Source organism: Manis pentadactyla, chromosome 17, assembly GCF_030020395.1.
Source record: "Manis pentadactyla isolate mManPen7 chromosome 17, mManPen7.hap1, whole genome shotgun sequence".
NCBI classification, from domain to species: Eukaryota; Metazoa; Chordata; class Mammalia; order Pholidota; family Manidae; genus Manis; species Manis pentadactyla.
In genome coordinates, this window is record NC_080035.1 from 55,874,494 (window position 1) to 55,897,333 (window position 22,840).

Sequence of the window (22,840 nt, forward strand, 5' to 3'; positions counted from 1 at the left end):
CAGTGGGGTTGCCACACAAGTCTCTACAGCTTCTCAGCACCTGTTTCCCTCTTTTTGCCAGTCATAAGGGAAGACACATATGCTCATGGTAGAAAAGCCCAGAAGACAAACCAAGGAACAGAGAGTTTGCAGTTAATGGATCAACCTTGGCTTGACAGGGAGATCTATGCACAGTCTAATAGGGTTGTCATGAGGATAAAATAATTTATACTTTATATAAATTTCTACTTCATATACCTGAAAGATCTGTCAAAGATTAGTTATTATGATCACATCAGGCTTCTGTTCTCTGTCAGGAGGTTTGAGAGAGAGTCCTAATTTAGGACCTAACCTGATAGTTATTACTCTCAAAAACTTGTAACCTTCAGAACAAGGGTCAGCAGACCATGGCCCATGAGCCAAACCTGAAACTAAGAAGGGTTTTTCATTTTCAGTAGTTCTGTAAGTAGCCACATAATATCTTCAATTTTGCCTCTTAGCCTTCAAAGCATAAAACATTTACTGTCTGACCTTTTATAGAAAAACACTGCCAACCTCCTCCTCTAGATTATGTAGCCAGCACCTTTTTATTGGGCAGTCTGACTTTCTGAGTTTTGGTTATGTGTTATTTATGTGACCACCGTTTTCTCTGGTGGCTGATGATGATAATGCCATTGTATACCACGACATGAACTTGGTGATAAAGTTTTCTATAAGGTTTTCTGTAAAATCTCCACTTACTGTAGAAGTAGAATTACAGTGAAGCCCATTATGAATGCATTGTGCTTGTTATAAAGCAACTGGGAATTTTGTCAACAAAGCAGTGAAGCCAGTTGATGCTAATTTTTTCATTGCTTCTTCACTTCTTTGGACTGCCCAGTGCTTCCTGAATGATGATCACATCTGTTTGCAGTAATGAGCAGTTTGTTTGACCTGCAAGGAAAGAAAGTGTTGATGCCTGCCGCAGCTCACCATTGTTCACACATGCATTTCAGTTATTTTCTCAGTGTTTGGTTTAATTGAGTTAGCTATATTCTTACACCCTCTCTTAGTTACATTTTGTGGCTGTGAAAATGGTTTCTCTCTTCATCTACCTCAGCAACAGTTGTTAAGTAACATCTAACATATGTTTTGCTGTGAGTCATATCTACCTTGCAAATCATGAGAGTTCCTATTGTTAATCAAGTGTTTTTTATTTAGCAAAATTTGTTTTGTGTATTAAAAGTGCTCTTGAGTTCTCAATGTATTTTTTAAGGTTTTTAACAGCCTTATTGAGATAGAATTTACATACCATATAATTTATCTAATTAAAGTGTACAATTCAGTGATTTTTTATATATGCACAGAGTTGTGCAGCTGTCACCATGTTCCATTTTAGAACATTTTTATTATGCCAAAAAGAAACTATACCCATTAGCAACCACTCCCCTAGCCTCCCACTCTCTGAGCCCTAGGCAACCACTAATATATTTTCTGTCTGTAAATTTGCCTGTTCTGGACATTTCCTGTACATGGAATCATACACTATCTGGTCCTTTATAACTGGCTTCTTTTCATGTAGCATCGTGTTTTTGAGTTCATCCACGTTGCAGTATACTTATTCATCCCTCAATGTGTTTAAATAGCAAGGCTCACTTAGTAGAGCTTTATGCTGGCAGGTGTACATTGGTGCCTGGCCAGGCTCTGGGGAGTACTCCAGTGAACAATCCTGCCCCTGAGCTGACTACAAAGAGGCAGTTACAGTAAAATGTCACACGCATTCTTGGAGAAGCCCAGCCATTGAGGGTCAACGAACAGAGTGTGGATGGAGAAAGTGCATTCTTCTTGGAGCACTGGAGACTGTATGCCTGTTCCTGGCATGTGTGCATGCATGCGTGTGTGCCTGTAGCAAAGCAGTCCACCTTATGCAAAGGGAGCAAGTTCTCAGCGCAGATTCGCCCAGGTGGCCTTAAAGATGGCGCGTGGCATGCGGCACACTTCTCAGAACTTTTCCTTTTTAGCTTTGCTCTTTCACTTTTTGATACAATTTGATTTAAAAAACGATTCTTGTCAAGTTGCTCTACTGCCTTGTCAACAAAGCAATCTAATCAGTTAGAACTGGTTCTTTTATGAGTATGAAGTGTATAGTATCAGGAGTGGAATAAGTTACTAGTGCTTAGTTGATAAAAATCTGCAAGTTAAATTAAAATTGTGTGCAGGAACTCTATTTTCAAATGAAATTAAAGCTAAGCTGTTTATCTCAATCTGCACCTCCTTGCAGAAACTGTTACGTTTTGGGGGCTCTTGTAGTTGATCATACTGACTTTTTTTACAAAATTCAAAACAGAAAGATAAGATCAATCTAAATTTGAATCCCTTCCCAAAACTGACTCATTAAGTGACCTTGAGAAAATCATTTCTATTTTCCATTCTGCCTTGGCATCTTCCTGAGAAGAAAGAGTCTGGTACAATCTCATGGTATTTAAGAGAACAAGTAAATGATGATAATGTACTTGGTATTTTGGAGAAGTAGAAGTTATAAGCAATCCTAATCCTTTTCATTATTTTTTCCTTTTATCACTTACTAATCACTTTTTAAAACCATGAATGAACTTGGAGATGTGTCCTGAGGATTAAATAATGTTAAATAGAGTTATATTGGAAAAACTGTCTTCATAATCATCTTGTAAATTCCCCCCTTCCCCTAAAAAAATGGCCATCCCTGTGGGTTTTCAAAACCAGAAGACAATTCTAGTGCAGGACAGACCACGTATGAGTTCCTCAGGGCAGATCCTTCTGGTCTTGAGAAGGCTTGAAGCTAATGGGGCTCACCTGAGGCTCAGCCCCTGAAGCCTGGTGCTGTGGGTCACAGATGTGGTTTTGTGCACAAAGCAGCAGAAGCCCAGGAATTTCCACAGTTGTGAGTCATGATCTCCTGTCCAAGATTATAGGACAGATTAGCGATACCGAGATTTTAAAAAATCATACTTTTTAAGTGATTGAGATGTTTGCACACTTGTTGAGCCTGGGTTCATAGGGGTGGAAGTGAGGGGTGGGGGCAGGTTTCTGGTTCAGAGGGCTTCGCGCTCAGAGAAGCTACTGCGTAGCAGTTGGTTTCCCCGTCTGCCTTCCTCATGTACAGGGTGGTGCTCAGGGAGCTCTTGGCTCAGTAGAGATCCTCGATCAATGCAGGTAACAGTCATAAGCAGTACAGGAGAGTATAAAGTGGCGGTCATCTAGGCCACTGTCCACCTAGGGGTCCCTCCTACGGCCACTCTGGCTGGTGGCCATTGGGCTCTGGCTGGAACAGTGAGGATCTTTCTTGAAGAGAGAGCTGCTTGGCTTCCAGGGTGTTCTTTAACATGTTGACCAGGAAGAGGCAACTCACAGTTAGTTTAAGGGTCATCTCGTCCAGCTTTCCATTTCACAGATTAGGAAACTTAGACCCAGTGTTATATATTCTTAACTTGGCAGCTTGACAGAGTTCTGTAGAAGTTCAGCAGAGAGGGAGAGCAGTAAAGATTTGGGCTGTTGAGAAAGAAGCCATAAAACATATAAACAAGGGCTGAGCTCTGTACCAACTGGTTGGAGGAAGGATAGAGGAAAGAGGGGAGGGCATTTTAGGTGGCAGGCACAGTCGGAGCAGCCATAGTCTGCAGTGTGCCAGGGACACAGTGACTGGAAGGGCCATGCCGGGGAGAGGTAAGAGATAGTTTAAGATGGGGCTGGTTTTGGAAGACTTCAAACCAGGGCAGAATGATTTAGAAATGATGCAGTGCAGTAAGACTTCCCGTTGAGGTCATGGCTTAGTGAAAGGGCTGATGGCAGAGGTGCAGTGGTGTGGAGCGGCCTGGGCAAACCTGCTAACCTAAGAGACTGCAGTCCACCCAACATGCACTGGCTGAAGGACGAGTAAGGGGATGAGAGTGATCACTGAACCCATGAGAGGGGATGACCTCTGGGGGAGGAGATGGAAGGCGAGAGGGGAAATCTTGAGTGATCCCCTCTCTTAATTTTAATAACAAGTTTCACCTCTTCTATCAAAACACTTACCGGTAACAAGTACCAGAACTAATTTTAATTTTTACTTTCATTCAGCAATTTCATGTAGAGCTACAGTTAAGGGGAAAAAATGACCAACAATTTGGCAAAGAAGGCAGGAAAGAAAAGATACAGTGCAGGAATCGGTAACCCCATGCTGGATGATGCCTTCATTCCTGTGTCCAAGGGAGCTCTTCCTAAGGCCTCCCCTGTGCAGCCTGACCATAACTGGGCTTACTATTCCTGAGCATGTAAATCGATTTAAGATAGTAAAAAGCTTTAAATAAGAGGTAGGTGTCATCTTCCTACACCAGATGTCCCCAGCCCAACGCTGGGTCTGTGGGGCACTCACTGTCTCCCTCAGGCCACCCTCACCCCACCTCCTCCTTTTTGAATTGCACGTTCTAATTCTTACCCAAATCTCAACCAACCCCTATGCTTCCCACTCCAGAAAAAGGTGAGGACGTCTTTGATCCTACACTCCCTGGAGGAAAAAGTCACCATCAGAAGAGAGTGGCCTGTCTGCTGCCTTTGGTAAACAGGGGCAGACCCCAGCACTGCTGTCTGCGTGGTTCCCCCGGTGTTCCCAGTATGCTTCGTCCTCTCCCTGCAGAGGGCAGGCAGCCTAATAGGTTTGCCCAGAGCTGATGCCCAGGGTGAATAGTGAAGCTGAACTTGAATCCTACTGCTCTCTTCCCAGAGTCCCTTCCCCTGCCCCTTCGTGACTCCCCCAACAGGAATGTAGCCGGTGCCATGCTTTGTTGCAACAAAGGGAAAATATATGTGTCTCCTGAGTTTGTAACTGAACTTGAATCTAATTTAGCCTGTGTTTAAAGTGGTACCCATGTCTCAGGAGAAGTAACAACAGTTGTGGTAGGAGTCACAGGCCTTCAGAGAAATGTCCCACTCAAAACACACAGGACTCGGGACACCTGTCCGTCGGCTCACACACCAGCTGAGGTGCTCCGTGCAGGGAGCAGCAGCAGCCGCGCTGTTGGGTGGCATCCCAGGCTACTGCATAGCTTCCTGACAGGAGGCTCTCTGGATGCCTCCTCATGCCCACTCCTCGCTGCCACCCCAGCCCAGTCCCTGGAGCAGTGCCATTGCCCTGCCCTCCCCATCCGAGAAGGAAGGGCAGGCAAGGCTGCGGCCTCTGCGCCCAGCCAGCTGGAACCAGAGAGGAGGAGGGCATGGCAGGGAGCAGCGTGTCACCAGAAACTCTTGTCTCCCGAGCTAGAGGTTCTACAAGCTGAGCAAAAGGGTGTATTTTGTCTCCTGATCTTACTGCTGTGGAAAATGCTTTCTGTTTTGCTAAGAATGGGATGATATGAAGTGTCTGGGCTCTCTAAACTGGTCAGTAGCATAAACCACAAAGAAAAAGTGAAACTAAGAGCTGTAAAACTAGCCTGGGATTTTGTTCAAGCGGTCGTCCCGTTTCCCTCCAGTTTATGTTCTCCCAGCACCTGCTCAGCCTGCCTGCTGTCCAGACACTGTCACACACTGTGTTCGGAGCACTCTGCAGCTGTGCGGAGTGGCCCTTCACAGGACGTCTCCCAGTGCATCTGCGCTTTGCATTTTTAGGCACCTATCAAGGAACCGTTTTCCAAATGTGTAATAGGATTTGTCCTGCGCCTCATAATTGTCCCTTCTGCCACTCTTCCAAGTCAGGAACGTGTTGCTCGTTTGTGTGGGGTGGGTTGGTTTGGTTTAGTTCTCCTTTTTTTCCCTGTTTGCTGTGAAGCTGTTGCTGGTGACAGCATCCCAGGACTGTTTCCTTCCTCTGTACAACAGTGCATGTCTAGTTCTAAGAAGATGCCTCTCACTCAACCCTTACTTACACCCGACAGCCTCAGTGCCTTTTGTTTAGTTTCTAATGTGCCTTTGTTTTGTCAGCTCACAGAAGGGCTTTCGGGGCCTAGGAAGCTGTTTACGTCTGTGTCCCAGCCCTCTTTCCTTGCCCCAGCGCAGTGCGATGCAATCAGAAGATAAATGAATAAAACTAAGCATATTCCCATTTACACTGCAAGCTCTAGCTTCCTTTGGAAGCAGTGCTGTGAATTACGAATGAGGAGTTACCATTTACAGTTCCACTTGTACGTCATGGTCACCCAGCAGTGGCTCTTTGTACTGGCTGCTTCCTGGACTAGAGGCAGAGGGTGCTCATGTCCTTAGCACCCACCACATGCTTTTGTTTGCTGAGCCTCCTTGCTTTGGCCCCTCCCACCCTTATTAACCAACTGTTTAGGTTCCTAAATTTACAACTGTGAGGTCTTTGCTCAAGAAAATCCCACAGAACTCAGCAATATGATTTACTGTGTATTCGTCCATTCATTTATTCATTCAGCAAATACATTTACCAGGTGGCAAGTGAGGCTGAGTGCCCAAACTAGGGCAAGATGATCGTCTTGGCCCTCCTGGGCTCACTGCCTGCCACGAGACCCCCACCAGTCAACATGCAATTGAAGTATGCCGTACCAAGTGCTGTCCTTGGAAGGGCATAGTGAGATACGGGAGCAGAGAGGACGAGCCTCTGACCCCAGACCTGGGTGACCAGGTGAGGCTCTAGAATGTGCGGGTGGACAGGTGAGAAAGACCACAGTGGTAAACAGGAGGCTGGCGAGCCATGGCAAGAAACCTGAATTGTATCCTAAAAGCAGTGGGGACTTGTTTGGTATTTAAGAAGAATATCTACAAATATCTGAAAAGACATAATGTGTTCCGCTTCTTTTTTCTGACTGTATTTCTGTGTAGCTACATTTTCCTTATATGCTTCAAAGGCCAAAGTAATATATAACAATTGAATGCAGAGGCAGATAAGAGAATCTAAGTATCTTCAATTAAGTCAGACATTAAAGAGATCTACAAAAATAGAAAACAGTGACATTCTTCTCATTTTTTTTCTGTTTGGAAAACATTTTTTTATAAAAATATATATGTTAGCAAGTAATGAGTTTGTGGTTGTTTTTAATGAATCAATAAATATTTTAATAAAAAGGTGACAGGGAACCACTGAAGGTTTGTTTAGTAGAAGAGTGACATGATGAGACGTGTAGCTTAAGAATATCACGCTGAAGCCACTCCCAGCCTCGATGTTGGTCTAAAAAGGTTCACGAGTCTAGAGAGCAATGGATTCAAAAGACATTAGGGAGTTAGAATTAACAGAGCCTAGTGGTCAGGCTCAGGCAGTGAATGAATGTTGATGTCATTCCCCAAGTTTGGGGGTGCAGGGAGAGAGATGGGATTGCAGACGAGTTGTGCTTGGGATGTGTCCCCTTTGAGAAGTCTCTGGAACATCTCAGTGGAAGTGCCCAGGAGGCAGTTGGTTATGTGGCTCTGAGGTGCAGCACTGGGAGACAGGTTTGGGAGTCCAGACCCTGAGTGCTCTAAGCGGTGACTTAAGCCTTCGGAATGCATGAGCGCTTGGGGACAGCATGTGGGAAGAGAGAAGTCCTGAACAGACCTTAAGGGACACTAGCACTTCAAGGACATAAGTAGCAGTGCTCTGAGGAGCACTGAGAAGGCATGGCCAGTGTGACAGCACAGAAGCTCAGAGGACAGTGTCGAGAAAGGACTAGTCAGCAGGGCCACCATGCTGAAGGGGTCAGGTGGAGCCGATGAGGCTCCCCTGGATGAAGCCAATGGCATTATGGGTTCCTGGAAGAAAAAGAAAAACACAAGCGGTCAGAACAGTAGCCTATGTGCATCTAGAGGGCAGGGACGTTGTCTTAATTCTCTTCCTAGCTTCATTGCTGAAGGTACTGCCAGGAATGTTAATAGACACTCAGTAACTTTGTTGATTTTTACCTGAACTGGTGTGACTAAAACAGTCTGGTCTTTCTGCCCCTGAACTTCACAGTAAGTCATCCCTATGTAAATTGCTCACATTAAATGTACAGGTGTTTCCTGAGGGTTGTGTCGTGGTCACAGATGAGCTGATACTGATCCCTTCAGCCCTCAGGGCGACTAGAAAGGCCTAAAGCTGTTTGCAAGCAACCTGGCTGTCCTGTGTGTCCTGCAGATATGTCTTTTTCTGTATGTGGCAGGATGTGAAAATACTGGAAAGTCTTGTTCTATACCCGGGTTGGTAATTCCTTGCCTAGGTGTCACCTCCCCTCCCCTGTGCCTAAGGCAGACAGCACTAGACAGTCATATCATTCTCCTCTGCTGAACCCACACCCTTCCTCAGAATCTTCCTGACGTAGTTCCCAGGCAGCCAGACGGTACAGTGGGGGTGAACCTGCCTGCCTGCTTCACACTTCAAAACCCAGCACACTGTTAAAGGTTTTCAGATCCCCAAAGACTGAGAATAAAGGATGCATTTTTTTTTTCCAGTGACCAACCTTTTTAAAATAAGATAAGGAAGCTTTTGGAAAGAACCTTAGTTGTTCCAAACCACCACATTCTCAACGCCCACTGTGTAATTGCTCTCCATTTCCCCCTTTGAGAGAGCACCTCCTTGGGGAACCTGCTCGGCTGCACTGAGCTTAGAGCCATGCTGCTCCCCTGGGCGGTCTGTGCACATCTGAGCCACGGCAGCCCCTCGCATCTGATAGAGTCGGGAAGGTAAGAAAACACTGTGACATATGATGCAAAAAGCAGGCAGTAATAATAGCTAAGACAAGTTTTTAGAAGTTTCAAGCTCTGTTTCAAATACTTGATATGTAACTCATTTACTTCTCATAACGTTCTTAGGAGGTGAGTGTAGTTATTGCTCCCATCTTACAGATGAGAAAACTAAGGAGCAGAGAAGTGTTTTTTTTTTTTTTTTAAATCTAAGGCCTAAGGTTACACAGTAAGTGGCAGAGCAGGGATTTGAAGCAGCTGTTCTGGCTCTAGGTAGTGACTGCTCTCAGTCCTTCAGCTGCCTGCACTAGTGGTTCCTCAGCCATTACTCCTTAGCATTGCTCTGGCCCTTGAAGTTTGTATAAACCCATCCTCAGTCAACTGTCTTTGAACAAATTGGCAAAAATGTCTAGTTCTCCTCTCCATTGTTGAAATCATCCTCATCCTTTAAAATTCAGCTATGCCCCATCCTCTTTGAAGTTTCACCACCACCACCACCAAGCTGCGGTTGGTCGATGCCCACTCCGAATGCTCTGGCCCTTTAATTGATGCCACACGGCTTCCTCCTTAGTTATTGCTCCCTTGCCTTGTTCTGACTTTTCCATCTCTGGACACCTTGCCTCCCCCCAGCAGATCATGAGCCCCCTGCAGTGAGGACTAGAACTTGCTCCTGCTCTCCCCTGGGAGCTGTGAGTGCTCCCGGGGTTCTCTGAAGTGAGCTCTTCTACCTGGTGTCTTAATGTAGACACTGCCGGATCATCCCATTCCAGAACCTGCCAAAAACCTCTAGGCCATGTAACCTCTGATAAAATGTTGCAAACATTTACTGCCCTCATTTGGAAAATTAGTTGTTTACTTAATTCCATAAGAAATTTTATTTCGTTTGAAAATCTCCTCACCACCTAATAACAGATATTTCATAAAACGGCTGTTCAAAATGCAAGCTGTTTCCTTTTTCCTCTTTTAAATATGCGGTTATTGCTTTTGAAGAAGACAAAGTGAAGGAAATGTTTCCTGTTTGTAGAGGCTCATATTTAACCCTACATGAAGAGCAGATGAGTGTCAAAACATCCTAGAACCTAGAGCTCTGTACTTTCTGCTTTTTAAGCACTTTTGTACTATCACAAGAGGAGAGGGATTGGGTCTGGTTTGATATCGCCTGCTCTTTCACTCTCACTCCCTTTGAAGAAGTAAAACTTACACGTTCAGCCAAGGGTTCATCCCCCTCTCCACCAGCCTGTGGGTGTCTTGCCTATGCATGTTTCTATCTCAGTTGCCTGTGTATGTATCAGGGTTTCTCAACCTAGGCCCCAGGGACTTATCAGTTGGGGCCATTCTTCATTGTGGATTCTGTCCTGAGCATTACAGGTGCTTAGCTGCATCCCTGGCCTCTACTCACCAAATGCCTGCGGTACCACCATCATGTCCCCCCGACCCCCACCCCAAGACAACCGGAAATGCCTGCAGACATTGCCAGGTGTCCCCTGGGGGTCAAAATCACTGCTAATATATATCCATAAAATAGTTAAAATAATATACTATTGTTCTGAGTATTTTTTAAATTTATGTAAACATCATTGTATATACATATTCTTACACAACTTTCTTTGCTCATTCAACATTTTATTTGGGGGATTTATCCCATAGATCTAGTTCATTTATCCCAGCTCCTCATATAATAGTCTTTTATATACTAGAGCCACTCACTTAATGTTATTTCCCTACCTAGAGACAGTTAAATTTTTTTCCATTTTCTTACTTAACATTATGATGAGTGCTTCACAAAACGTCCCCATAAATGTCCAATTAGGCACTCTTAACTACCTGGAGATGAAGTTGCTGGGTCACAGAACAATCTTGGTTTTTACTAAATCTTGACACATTGTTTGCCCATTTATACACTTTTCAACAACATACAGTTTCCATTTCCCTACTTAATGGGCATTTGGGTAGTTTCCAGCCTTTGACTACTACAAATAATGCTACTGAGAACACTGTAGGCCATGCCTTTTGGCAGATAAATGTTTGCATTTGTGATGTCCAGGAGTGGAATTGTTGAGGCACACAAGTATTCAGCTTTAATAGATGCTCAATAGTTTTCAAAAATGGTAATCAATTTAATAAGTTACCTTGTTCTAGAAATTGTCTATTTAATCAGTTACTAATATGAATAAAGTATTCATATGATTTTTAATATCTGCCATCATATAGCTCTTGTATTATTCCTAATATTATTTGTGTTTCTTTCTTTGCTTTTTCATCAAGCCTGACCGATTTATGCATTTTACTTGAGCTTTTAAATATCCAACATCGCATTTCATTGATTCCTTCTTTTGTCTTTGTTTTCCACTTCATTAATACCTCTAAAATTTCTGCATTATTCTTTGTAATTTCCTTAATTATTGTTACTTTCTATAATATACTATACTTATTAATTTTCCATCTTCATTTTCTTTATTTATGGCCAATATTTTAAAACTACATCAACTTCTTAACTATAAGTAATAGTTGCAATTTTACTCACTTTTAAATATCCTCTAATTTCCATTATGATTTTTTCCATTTTTGATTTCCTGTGTGTGAATTTTTATTTTGTATTAATTATAATTTTGATACTGATTTTGAATTTAATTGCACTGTGGTCAAAGAATATAGTCTGTGTAATATTCATATGTGGGTATTTGTGGCTATTTCATAGAGGACTTAGCACACAGTCACTTTCTTTTTTTTTAATTTTTTTATTTTGGTATCATTAATCTACAATTACATGAGTGACATTATGGTTACTAGAGTCCTGCCATCATCAAGTCCCCCCCACATACCCCGTTACAGTCACTGTCCATCAGCGTAGTAAGATGCTGTAGAATCATTACTTGTCTTCTCTGTGTTGTACAGCCCTCCCCGTGACCCCCACCCCCTACATTATGTCTGCAAATTGTAATGCCCCTTTTTCCCCTTATCCCTCCCTACCCACCCATCCTCCCCAGTCCCTTTCCCTTTGGTACCTGTTAGTCCATTCTTGGGTTCTGTGATTCTGCTGCTGTCCTGTTCCTTCAGTTTTTCTTTGTTCTTATACTCCACAGATGAGTGAAATCATTTGGTACTTGTCTTTTTCTGCCTAGCTTATTTCACTGAGCAGAATACCCTCCAGCTCCATCCATGTTGTTGCAAATGGTAAAATTTGTTTTCTTCTTATGGCTGAATAATATTCCATTGTGTATATGTCACACAGTCACTTTCAATAAATGTTTTACATAAAATGGAAAAGAACATGTGTTTTCTGTATAAATATAGAGTACAGGCTATACATATCCAGTTAGACAGACTTGTTATTTAAGTTCTTAGTTGTAATTTTTATCTGCTTGATCTATCAACATATGCTAAAAATTAAATACATATCCGGTTGTTTCCACTTCTCTGTTCTGTTCATTTTTGCCTTCTATATTTTGATGCTGTTGTGTAATATCTAAATAATATTGACGTGTCCTAGTGATTTTCTCTCTAGTAATGGCTTTTTTGCCCTTGAGGTCTGTTTATTTGACATGAATATATAGTCACATCAGCTTTCTTTGGTCAACTTCCTCTGATACTTTTCCATCTCTTTACATCACCTTGTCTATGTCTTTATATTTTAGGTTTGTCTGTTGTTGGGGGTGGGGGAAAGGAGAGACTTCAAAATTGAGAATATCAGCCTTTCAGCTGGTGGGTTTGTCCGTGCATACAGCTGACTCTTAAACAGCACAGTTTGAACTACACGGGTACACTTATTCATGGGTTTCATCCAACCTATATTGGAAAATATTTTGGAGATTTCAACATTTGGAAAAAGTTGCAGGTAAGCTCTGTAGCCTAGAAATACCCAAAAAATTAAGAGAAAGTTAGGTGTGGCATGAATTCATAAAGTATATGTAGATACAAGTCTATTTTATCATTTGGTACCATAAAATCAGTAGTAGGCTATTACGAGTCAAGTTTTGGGGGAGTCAAAAGTTATATGTGGATTTTTGACTACAAGGTAGATGGGCACCCCTAACTCCCTCATTGTTCAAGGGTCAATTGTATTTATTGTGATGACTAATATTTTTGCACTTATTTCTACCAGTATCTCTCCAAAACAATTTTGCATAATGTCTGTTTTAAATTTCCTTGATTTTTTTCAAATCTTGTTTTCTATAGTATCTTTAAGTCCTATATCTTAGTCACTTTCTAATTTTATAGTCTTTTTTCAGACTGTTGTAAATTTAAGTTCTTGGGGATCTAATACTATTTATTGTACACACTGAGTCTGGCTTTTGGTGGTTTTTTTCCTCATGAGTTTTGTGATTTTGGATTCTGAGTCTTCCCCCCTGGAGTTTTATCTATAAACCCCATGGAATCCCAGGATAAGAGAGTGACTCTCCAGAGTTTAGGTTACATTTGCTTCTGCTTGGCTTCCCAGATGTATCCATCTCTATCCTAGAACCAATTTGTATGTAATTTTTGATGGTTTCTTAGAACACATACGTAGTGTAACTTGAACCCCCAAATTCTCATTTCTCAATTCTCAGGCAGGCCCAAGATTCCTGCTCTCTCCCTCAGGAAGGTCGCCCATTTGGTGTTTTTTTTCACAGCTTCTCTTTCACAGCAGGTGCTGCCATTTGAGGGCTGTGCCTTTGAGTAGGTAATGAGCTCAAAGCCACCATCTCCTTCAAACCCAGGGCCTCATCCTGATCCCAGATGGGTGATAAAGCCCAGGCAGGGTGTGCTCACCCCATGTATACATCCTGGGCCACTTGCTCGCTTACTGCTTGCGTTTTCCAGGGCTGGTTTCTGGCACCTTGGGGCTTCCATTTCTTCATTTTTGTTCAGCTATGCATATGAAATATTTTTGTATTTTGCCCAGCATTTTTAGATGTTTATAAGAGGAAACATTTCAGGGTGTTAATCTGTAATTTTTGGTAATTAAAATATTGGCATGTTGCTAAAAACACAGATTTTTTTGAAAAGCATCATGCATTGCACATTTTTCTTCACACTATGGCTTTCATTTCATTGATGACATAGAATAAGCAAGAAAGGACGTCACCATCAGTCTTACATCACCCTCAGAGCCACTCAGGAGGACGGGTCTGATCCTCGCTTCTGACCCTCTTGTCCTTGTGTGCGAAGTTCACTTTCATTCCCAAGCCAGCCCCCCAACCTGCTGTTACCGCCCCCTGCAGTCTCCCTCCCCTGAGCACACTCAAAATTTGCGTAAATAAAAGAAGGAAAGGGAGGGAGCAGGAAGAGAAAGGAGGAGGAGCATATCAACATAAGAGCTACCACAGGAGGCTCCAGGGTTCTGGCTGCCTGCCGGAAATCCTCTTTCCTGTCATCCCCAGCAATACCCCCCTCACCGAGTCCCTTGTCCAACCAGATGGGACAGTGTCAGTGGGGCTGAGGTTGGAGATGTCTGCCTTCCAGAGCCAAATCACACTAATGATATTGTTAGTACCAGGTACCTTCTTTTCTCTCTGTGCACCTATTGCAGGCTACTGATTTATTCTACTGATTGAAGGAAGGATGGTATGATAATTTAGGATTTGCATTGCTTGCGTTGAGAAGATCATTATGTCATTTTATTTCCCAGTCTATAGATGTGACTGCATTGCAAGGGAAAACCCTTCCAGGTATTTCATTGATTCTGCTCCTTCTGCATCTCATCAGTGTGTATTGATCTCTTTTTAGGGAGGTATGATCAACTGGAATCGTCTTTTCCCTCCTTTACGTCAGCAACGAAATGCAAACTATCAGGATGGTCGGCAGTCTGAACAAGAAGCATCCCATCCTCTAGAGGTTTCAGAAGAACAGGTAATCAGGAACACCTGGCATTTATCCTAAACCCATGTTTCAAACTTAAAGCAATTTTGGTGAACAAGACATGAAAGAAATCAAGCATATAAATACAAAGATTTTGATAGCAGTTAAACTGCCACCTGTAACAGTGATCAACACTTTGACCTTTATGTCTCCTGTGGGTCTACGAGTTTGAGGAAGACATGATTTGAAAAACAAAAAGCATGCATCATTTTAAATTCTGTAATACTTCATGTGTATGAGAAACTACTAAAGTTGGTTCCCTAGAGGAGTGGGAGAAAAGGCTGCAGAAGGATCGGGAGGGAGTGGTGCCCCTCTGAGTATACGTTTTGTATGGTTTTGATTTTAGGCTCAAGTCAATGTTTTACATGTTCATAAAGCAAATCAATGATAAGGATGACCATAAAACTAAAAGGCAAATAAATGATCCAACCATTGGATCAATAGAATGACCATGTATTTTTAATGAATAACACAATCATAGGGGAGGAAGAAAAATTAATTATGGTAACTTTGAACATAATATACCCTCAGTCTAAAGAAAAAAAGAACGCAGATGAATCTTGTTTTCCGTAGTGGTATGAGACAACAATTCTGAGATTATGTTTCGTGAATTATGGGGCTTGGGAAAATGAGGAAGTAGGTTGATCTGACTGTGGAAGAAGGGAAATACAAATACACAACAGGGGAAGGCGGGGAAGAGCCCTGAGGAGCTGGGCTGGAATTAGAGTTCTTAGCATAAACTCATGATTTGATAAGAGAGAGAGAGAGAGACAGAGAGAGAGTGTGTGTGTGTGTGTGTGTGTGGTGTCTCACCTCTGTCAACCAAAAGGAATCAGAAGCAGTGTCATCCTAGCATATCTGAGCACACCTAGTGCCCAAATCTAGTTTGTAAATATTTCTGCCTCCCAACAGGAGCCAGCCTCTTTAGAGAAATGGTGGGTCCCAGGCCCAGGATAGGGAAGGTGCAGGATAACCCTGGACTGCCTTTATGTAAGGAACCCAAGGAAGTGCTCCGTAACTGAGTGGGCATGCCACCAGGGTGCTGGAAGCAGCTTGCTGGGTCCCACTGACCAAAAACTGGGACATCAGATTGGAGCATCAATATAAATAAGGACAGCACTATAATATCCATTGTGTGGGGAGAATCCTTGAGTTCTTACTGACACGGGTGAGGTCAGTAGGTAAATAAATATCTACATAGATATATTCATTCACAACGGCGAGGGAAATGCTTTTCCTTTCAGTAGAATATCAAAGTAGTAAGTATAGAAAGAATGATAGTATTGAAAATCTCATTTTGCAACTACCAGAGTAAAAGTCAATTCAGAAACAAATCAATATATGAAGAACAGCATTTACATAATCTCAAAATATCCCTCCACAATTACTTAATAATCATAAAAAGAGAATAATAACTATACGGTGGAGAAATTGGACAGCTTAACCAATTTATCAGAACTCGTATTACCAGTAATGGAATACAGAGGTGCTGTGGGCACACCCTGGAGAAGACCCATGAGTTATGTACTGGAATAAAAATTGCGTAACTCAGATCATAAAGGAAAAGCAGACAAGCCCAGTTTGAGTGACATTCTATAAAATACCGGACCTGTCCTCTTCAGCAGTGCTGATGTCACACACCGTCTGCGATGGGAGGAGGCTAGGGCTTCCTGCTAAGTGTCATGCATGATACCAGACTACATTCCGTACTAGAGAAGTATTTTTGGTAAAAGGACCAGGTGATGAATAAGAGTCAGTTGATGAAATTGGACTGTAAATTAGGCGAGATTTTTGTATTGATGTTAAGTTTCTAGGACTTGGTATCTATGCTGAGTATGGTTGTTTCAAGCTCATTAAGAGCATTGCTGTCACAACACTTTAAAATTTCCTTCTACATGTGTTGCATTCTTCTTATCAAAATAAATCAAGGTCAGCATTTCATAGCTGGCCACACCTTTCAGGCTATCATCTCCCTGATCCCATCCCCACGTGAACAAAGATTAGCGAGCCCAAGGTACCCAGTTGCTGCAACATGGCTGCATCCTGACTCTTTGGACTCTGGATTAGATTTACATCAGATAATAGTTTTATATTAATGTTAAGTTGCTAGGATTTGGTGTCTGTACTGTCTGTGATTAGGAAAGAGAATAATATTCTTGTTCTTAGAAAATGCCCACCGAAGTACTCAGGGTTAAAGGGCCGTGGTGCGTGCACCTCTGTGGGCTGCCACCCCTGGATTAGTGGGCGATGGTAAGTGCTGTTGAAAGAGACCAACTGAATGCGCCCAGTGACGGTCCAGCAGCTCCCCCTTGCAACTTCTCCCCCAGGCTGCTCATTTTAGAAATTCCTTAGTCCCTGAGAGGTGGATTAAGGAGCCATAGCTCTCTGCCTCCATCAAAGAATTTCTAGACAAATGTTATCACCATGGAGATGAAAATAAAGCATAATAGTTGGCATCTGTAAGATATTCATGGTAACAGATGAAAAAAATAAGCTAATACTCTCAGATTCAGATGAAAGGAAATAGAGCTCTGTTGCATTACTGTTTACTTGACTGAAGCAGGAGTCACACTCCTCACGGAGCAGCCGTTGATGATATGAGCTACTTACAGGTGTTATGTTTCTCATTCCGGCACTTTGAAAAAAAAAGTGTTAAAAAGTGGTAACAGGGAGAATGTGTAATTGAAGTCTTTAGGGTTTTTTAATGAATAATTTCCTTGATCTTCCCAGAATGACAACAGTGAGGTTAACATGATGTCAATATCAGTTTCAACAGCGTTTTACTTCTCCCTTACTCTGTTATGAAAAGATGTAAATATGTTTGTAATGTATGCTCCATAATTCACTGATTTTTTTCTCAATCTTCTTGTTTGTGTTTCCTGATTATCCAGAAAATGGCCACTATAGACATTGCATTAAGATAGAGTCTTCCCTGGCATTATTTGTTGTGTAGACTCTTGGTGGTTCTTGTGATAGGTGCTAGAGAGACTGTAAAAGAGAAAATAGACATTCTTGCCCTCAAGACATTTACAACAATGTCTAGAAATCTGTATTTAATGTATAATTGCTTGGTTTGTTAAGGCTGGACATTATCTAAAATATTATTTGTTAGTAACATTAAGATAGCTTGAATTAACAAAACCTTTTTATGCTTAATTTTTCCACCAAATGGGCTCTGTTTTCTTTATTTAAATATCAGTCACATAATTTTGATGCATTAAGAAACTTAATTTCTAAACCAAGAAAGAAAAATGATTTTTTTCCTGATGTAAAGAGATACTTCAGGAATTTTAGTAAGAGTTCTTTAAGATTGATAAACAAGAATATTCTAAGAAAGAACATGCATGCTTATTGAATGTAGTAATAGTCTAACATACAGCGTTCAAAAATTTTTGCCATGTCTTCAACTTCTGCTCTTGCCAAGTTTCTGGATTTTTAGTTCTGTAGAACCCCCTCCTCCTGTTTTTGGTGACTTGGACCCCCAGCACCTTTGCCGTTTAGCAGCCCTTGCCGAAGCTGCCGCAGCCCCCATTTAGGAATGTATCAAAACCAAGCACCACCCAGTAAACTCTTTTTAGTAATCAAATGTGTTCATGTCTACCATCATAAAAATAACTGTGATATTATTCCATTTCTCTTTTTCCTTTTTTTGTTTTAACCAGGGTTTTTAAGACTCCACCCCCACTCAAAATTAACAAGTAATGAGATTTTGTCATGCTGGCTTCATATTTTCTTTTTATTCAAAGGGGGAAACAACTTACTAAGGCTGTCTCTCTTAAACCCTCCCCAGGCTTGGAGTGTGACCCTTTGGTTTATACTTAGTGGGACACAGGTGAAATCAGACAAGGAAGTTAAACAAGACTGAACCAAAGCTAGACTTACCAAAAGGAAGATAAACAGACTTGTCACACATTTTGACTTCCTCTCCCATTCGTGTCTTTCCTTCCTTTTAGTCAGTCAACGGTTATCAACTATCAGCTCTGCGCCTAGCCAGTCACTGGACTTAGTTTGTGAAATACAGAGATAAATAAGGCAGAATTTTCTGCCTCAAGTGGTGCAGAGCCCAGCGGGGAGAGCCAGGCATGGAGTCCACTCTAGTTAACTACGCAAGTGTGCCAGTGCCACGGACCTGGAGGAGGGATTGCAGGGCCTTGGAGGGTTGGGGGCTGTGGCATTTGTGAAGATATGGCCTGGCGAAAGGTGCATCAAATTTGGGGACACACAGTGGGTGAGGTTGGAGTGGGCAGTGGGGTGACTGGGGGAGATGCTGGATGGAAGGAGGCGGGACAGGCTCCCCAGTGCATTCAGGAGTGCATGGACTTCGGCTTTTATGCCGTAGGCATTAAGCAACCATGGCAGGACTTTACACAGGGAGTTGCCTGATTGGATTTCCTGGAGGGTGGACTAGACATGGAGGAAGGGGCATATTACAGCCAGAACCACATTCATGACTTCTCTCATCCCTGCCCAGGAAACATGTTACAGTCCAGGTGCTTACGAACCTCTTGTCCAGACGATACATGGAAGACCATCGTGTGTGTCCCGTTCATGTCCTCTGCACCACCCATTGTCCCAAGTAGAGAGAGAATGACTTTAGGCACACAAGTCACTCTCAGACTTAACTGATAAATAGCAAAACGTATTTTGTTTGAGAGAATCTAAATCTCAGTAAGGTCCTCTTTCTTTCCATCTTAGGATCCTCACCACTGTCTCTGAAAAATCCACCTGATCTCCAAAATACTCACTTAATAAAAACAATATCCCACTAACATACTTGTTTTGAGGAGTACTTGGCACTTCTGCTCTGGACACCTGACCGCAGGGACGGTATTGGTCTGGTGACCGGAAGACTGTCTCCTTTCCCCGGGAGGCAGTGAGCTCCGTGGGGGCTGGTCCCACCTTGTTTCCCTCCTGACAACGGCGTCTGCCCCCCAGAAGGTTGCCCGGCAGCAGAGAGAGCAGGGCTGAGCAGGAAGGTGTGGCCAGGGGGCTCTCTTTAAAAAGAACTGCTCTTTCTTGTGTTTCAAAAGAACACTCATTCTCACTTACAGAGGCGTCACAGAGTGGTGTCGTGCCAGGCCTTTTTGTCTCCAGTGCTAGTGGATTAGATATATGTTTTCTAAGAAAATACCAAAATCAAATATATCAGAATAAAATATTGGATGGCAATAAAAAATTAACCAACTTTTTTTGGGTGCCTGATTCTGCTGAGTTCTCTAAAAAATACAAGCGAGGGGCTCGTCCAGCCTGTAGTGAGGGCCTTCTCAGTACCAAACCCTGAACCAGCCAGGAAGATGGGGGGCCGCCGAGCAGCCTGTAGCCCAGGGAAGAACATAAAAGAATGGACACAGTTGGCTCAGCCAACAGGTGTGATCAAAGAGGCTGGGCAGGCCTGAGGAGGAGGGGAAAGGTAAGGTGGTAGGGCAGCGGGCTGCTCTGACCCTGCAGATCTGACAGCTGGTGGTGTGGTCGCGTTGGGGGGTCGGAGGGGCACTCACTCCAAGAGGGAGCAAGTAGTCAGACAAAAGGAAAGAAGGGTGGACCTCATCTCCCATGGCTTCTCCTGGCCTGTCCTCCTGCAGCAGGTATGCATGGGCCCCAGGAAAGCTGCCTGTCACAAACGGGCAACCCGGTGCGGGGCTTGTCAAGGCCACCTTTCAGGTGGGCATCACTTTGCGCAAGCGTCAGAATTTGGGAAGTAAGAACTCAAAAAAACTTTGTTTTTGACACCCTTAACTAAAGGGAAGTTAAAGAAAACCACAGTCTGATATGAACAAAACAAGCCACGGAGTATTTCACCAAGAGGAATTACTATAAATCTCATTGGAATGAATGTCCTATTTCACTTGTGTCAAAGAGTAGTTAATTGCACATGGAATGGAATGCCAGTGAGATTTCATTCGAGTAAGAATTATCTTGAGACACATGCCCCAATCATAGATGATGATCTTTAAGAAAGAGAAGGAAAACTGGTATAGATTTCTCTCCATCTCTGTAAATGTCTTTTCTCATTCAGCATAGTTTCTCTTTGGAAAGCATATTCCTCCTTGTGTTCTTCTGGAGCGCTCACCTGCAATGCTGGCTCCCGCCCGAGCTCCCTGGCCAGGGTGCCTCAGGCTGGCCAGCCCGGGTTGGGGATGTGGGGGGCTGCAGCACGCAGGGACCCCTGGGTCCTTGATGAGGGCAGCTGGCAGAGCCGTAGGCCGCTGCGGGACAGTCCACAAACGCGTCTGCATCTCAGTGCTGAGGCCAAGCTGTTATTTCAGCAGCAGCCTCTCCTTACTGTCCCTGAAGTTAAATTTTCTCTCATCTTTGTCTCTGGAAGACCAAGTGATCAGTTACAGGAAACAGGCATTGGAGATGTTACATTCGGGTACCTTTAATGATTATGAATGAGTGATGTGGAAGACAGGAAAAACATAATGCCCTCTTTGGATGTTAACAAACTACAACTGGTTTTTAAAAGAAATTTAGGGGAAAGGATCATTTAGGTCTTTAGACTATTGTGATGTTTCGTGGTGAGAATTTTTAGGCAAAAATTCCTGTGATGCAGAATCAGAATGAGGAAGGTATTTATTACTGGGCCCTGACATGCAGAAGGGATGTCGGAGGAAATGCTTTTTAGAAAATTCCTATGGGGCATTTTTTAAGTTTTCCAAACAGTAAACAGAAGCTTACTGCCCACCAAGCCTGTACGAGGCTGACTGAGATGCAGCATGTGCATCGTCTTGCTCTCGGCTGGGCATTAGACCAGAATATGCCTCTGTGCGCGCGTGCTCTCTGCAGAGTCCCAGGTGTGCCCCCAGCCTTCTCATGTTGTCCCCAAGATGTTTATTCATCAGCTTCGCCCAGTGGACTGTCGGTTCCTAAAGAACTTAGATCACTGACCTCACACTCCTCTCAGCGCAGCCAGGCACCTTCTGTGTGTCAGGCAGGAGCACGGCAGGTGTGGGCAGCCCTCCTGGGGCCGCTGTCTGCCGGGAAGATGGATAACACCCAAGTCACCGGGGCAGCCAGACCCTCAGAGCTGCGGAGGGCGTGTAAATATTCCTTGAATTAAGGACATTCCTCTATGGTCACGACATGATTTAAACTGACCAGGATGTATTTTCATCTTCTTGTCAAATAAGATGAAGAGATTTTACACTGAAATTTTCTCTTCCCTTGGATGTTACATCTGCTCAGGTAACAGATGGTTCTAATTCCAGTAGCTGAACTGAAGACAGCAAACAGCCTGTAGAGAAAACAAATCAGGTTTTCAGTGTGATTTGATGTGTTTTTAGCTAATATATATGGTTTGGATGGGGAGTGAGGTGAACTGAGTATCTGTACATACCATTACTTATATAATCATCAGAATTGAATATTTGCTAAAATGTATACAGATACAAAATAAGGTGTTTCTAGGAGTCACTAAATATGGGCTTTTTGTTAGAATTTAGGCTCACCTTTTAGAAAGATTTTTCCTATCTTTCTGACATCATTTGGTCTCGCCATATTAGTTTCCTTAGGTCTAGTCTTGTTTCTGCTGTTTAAATGCTAGAAATATGTATCAGAAGCCACTCTTGCATTGTTTTTAAAGCATGGCTGTATTTAGCCACAGTGGCTTGTGTACATGTGGGTGAGTTTGACTGTGGAGCCAGTGTTTAATCAGGTCCCTGTCATCGGGGGAATAGCATACACCTCTCCCTTGATGGCAGTAACCACGGTCCCCAAGGGGGTGGCTTTCTGCTCTGACACTCTCCTTCCAGCCGCTCCATGCTAGCCTGTGTTTGATCATTGTAAAAGACAGATCAGTTCTCTGACCAACAAAGGATATAAAACTAGTGAAGTGAAAGCAGGTAAAGTGAATGCCGAAAACAAAACTGTCGCGTTGCTGGAGTCTCCGAACAGGCCTGATGGGCTCCAGCGCAGCCGGCTGACCCTGGGCTGCTCGTCCTCAGGGGATGTCGTCCTTACTAGCACCTAGTGTGTGCCAGGCCCTACCTAGGCCTCCTACACACACATCTCTTATCCTCAGAACTGTGAGAAGACTGAGAACCCGGAGCTTCAGTCCCCTGCTGGGGGCACACAGTGAATTCACGGCCCACTGGGGCCTGACTCCAGAGCGCAGAGAAGTCTGTCCCCTGGCGGCTTCCTGCCTCCCTGCAGGGGTGCTTCTCTTGCACTTGGGTCACATCTGAAACAGCTACCAGCCTCACCTGTGTTCTTACTATAAGAAATTGTGAACTTCTGGAATGCTGTCTGTGTTTTGCTTACCTGACTACAGGTCTGCCCACTTTTCTCTTTCTGCCATGTGAGCACAGGAGTCATGCTTCACGTGCTAAGCCTTTCACACAGAGACAGTGACAGAATCCACGAGGGCTGGGCAAGCCGGGCTTCTCAGCCCAGGGAACTATCATGGCCCACCCAGTGGCTGTCGGTGTCCACCCGAGAGTGC

General features: G+C 43.3%; 1 protein-coding gene across 1 annotated transcript in view; it reads left to right on the plus strand.

Moving 5' to 3' along the window:
* The window catches only part of UBAC2 (UBA domain containing 2), a 180,617-nt gene that overhangs the window by 152,275 nt on the left and 5,502 nt on the right, over positions 1-22,840 (plus strand). Inside the window, exon 9 of the mRNA XM_036893653.2 lies at positions 14,269-14,391. Within this exon, the coding sequence (XP_036749548.2) occupies positions 14,269-14,391 (123 nt within the window). The remainder of the gene's footprint in view (positions 1-14,268; positions 14,392-22,840) is intronic.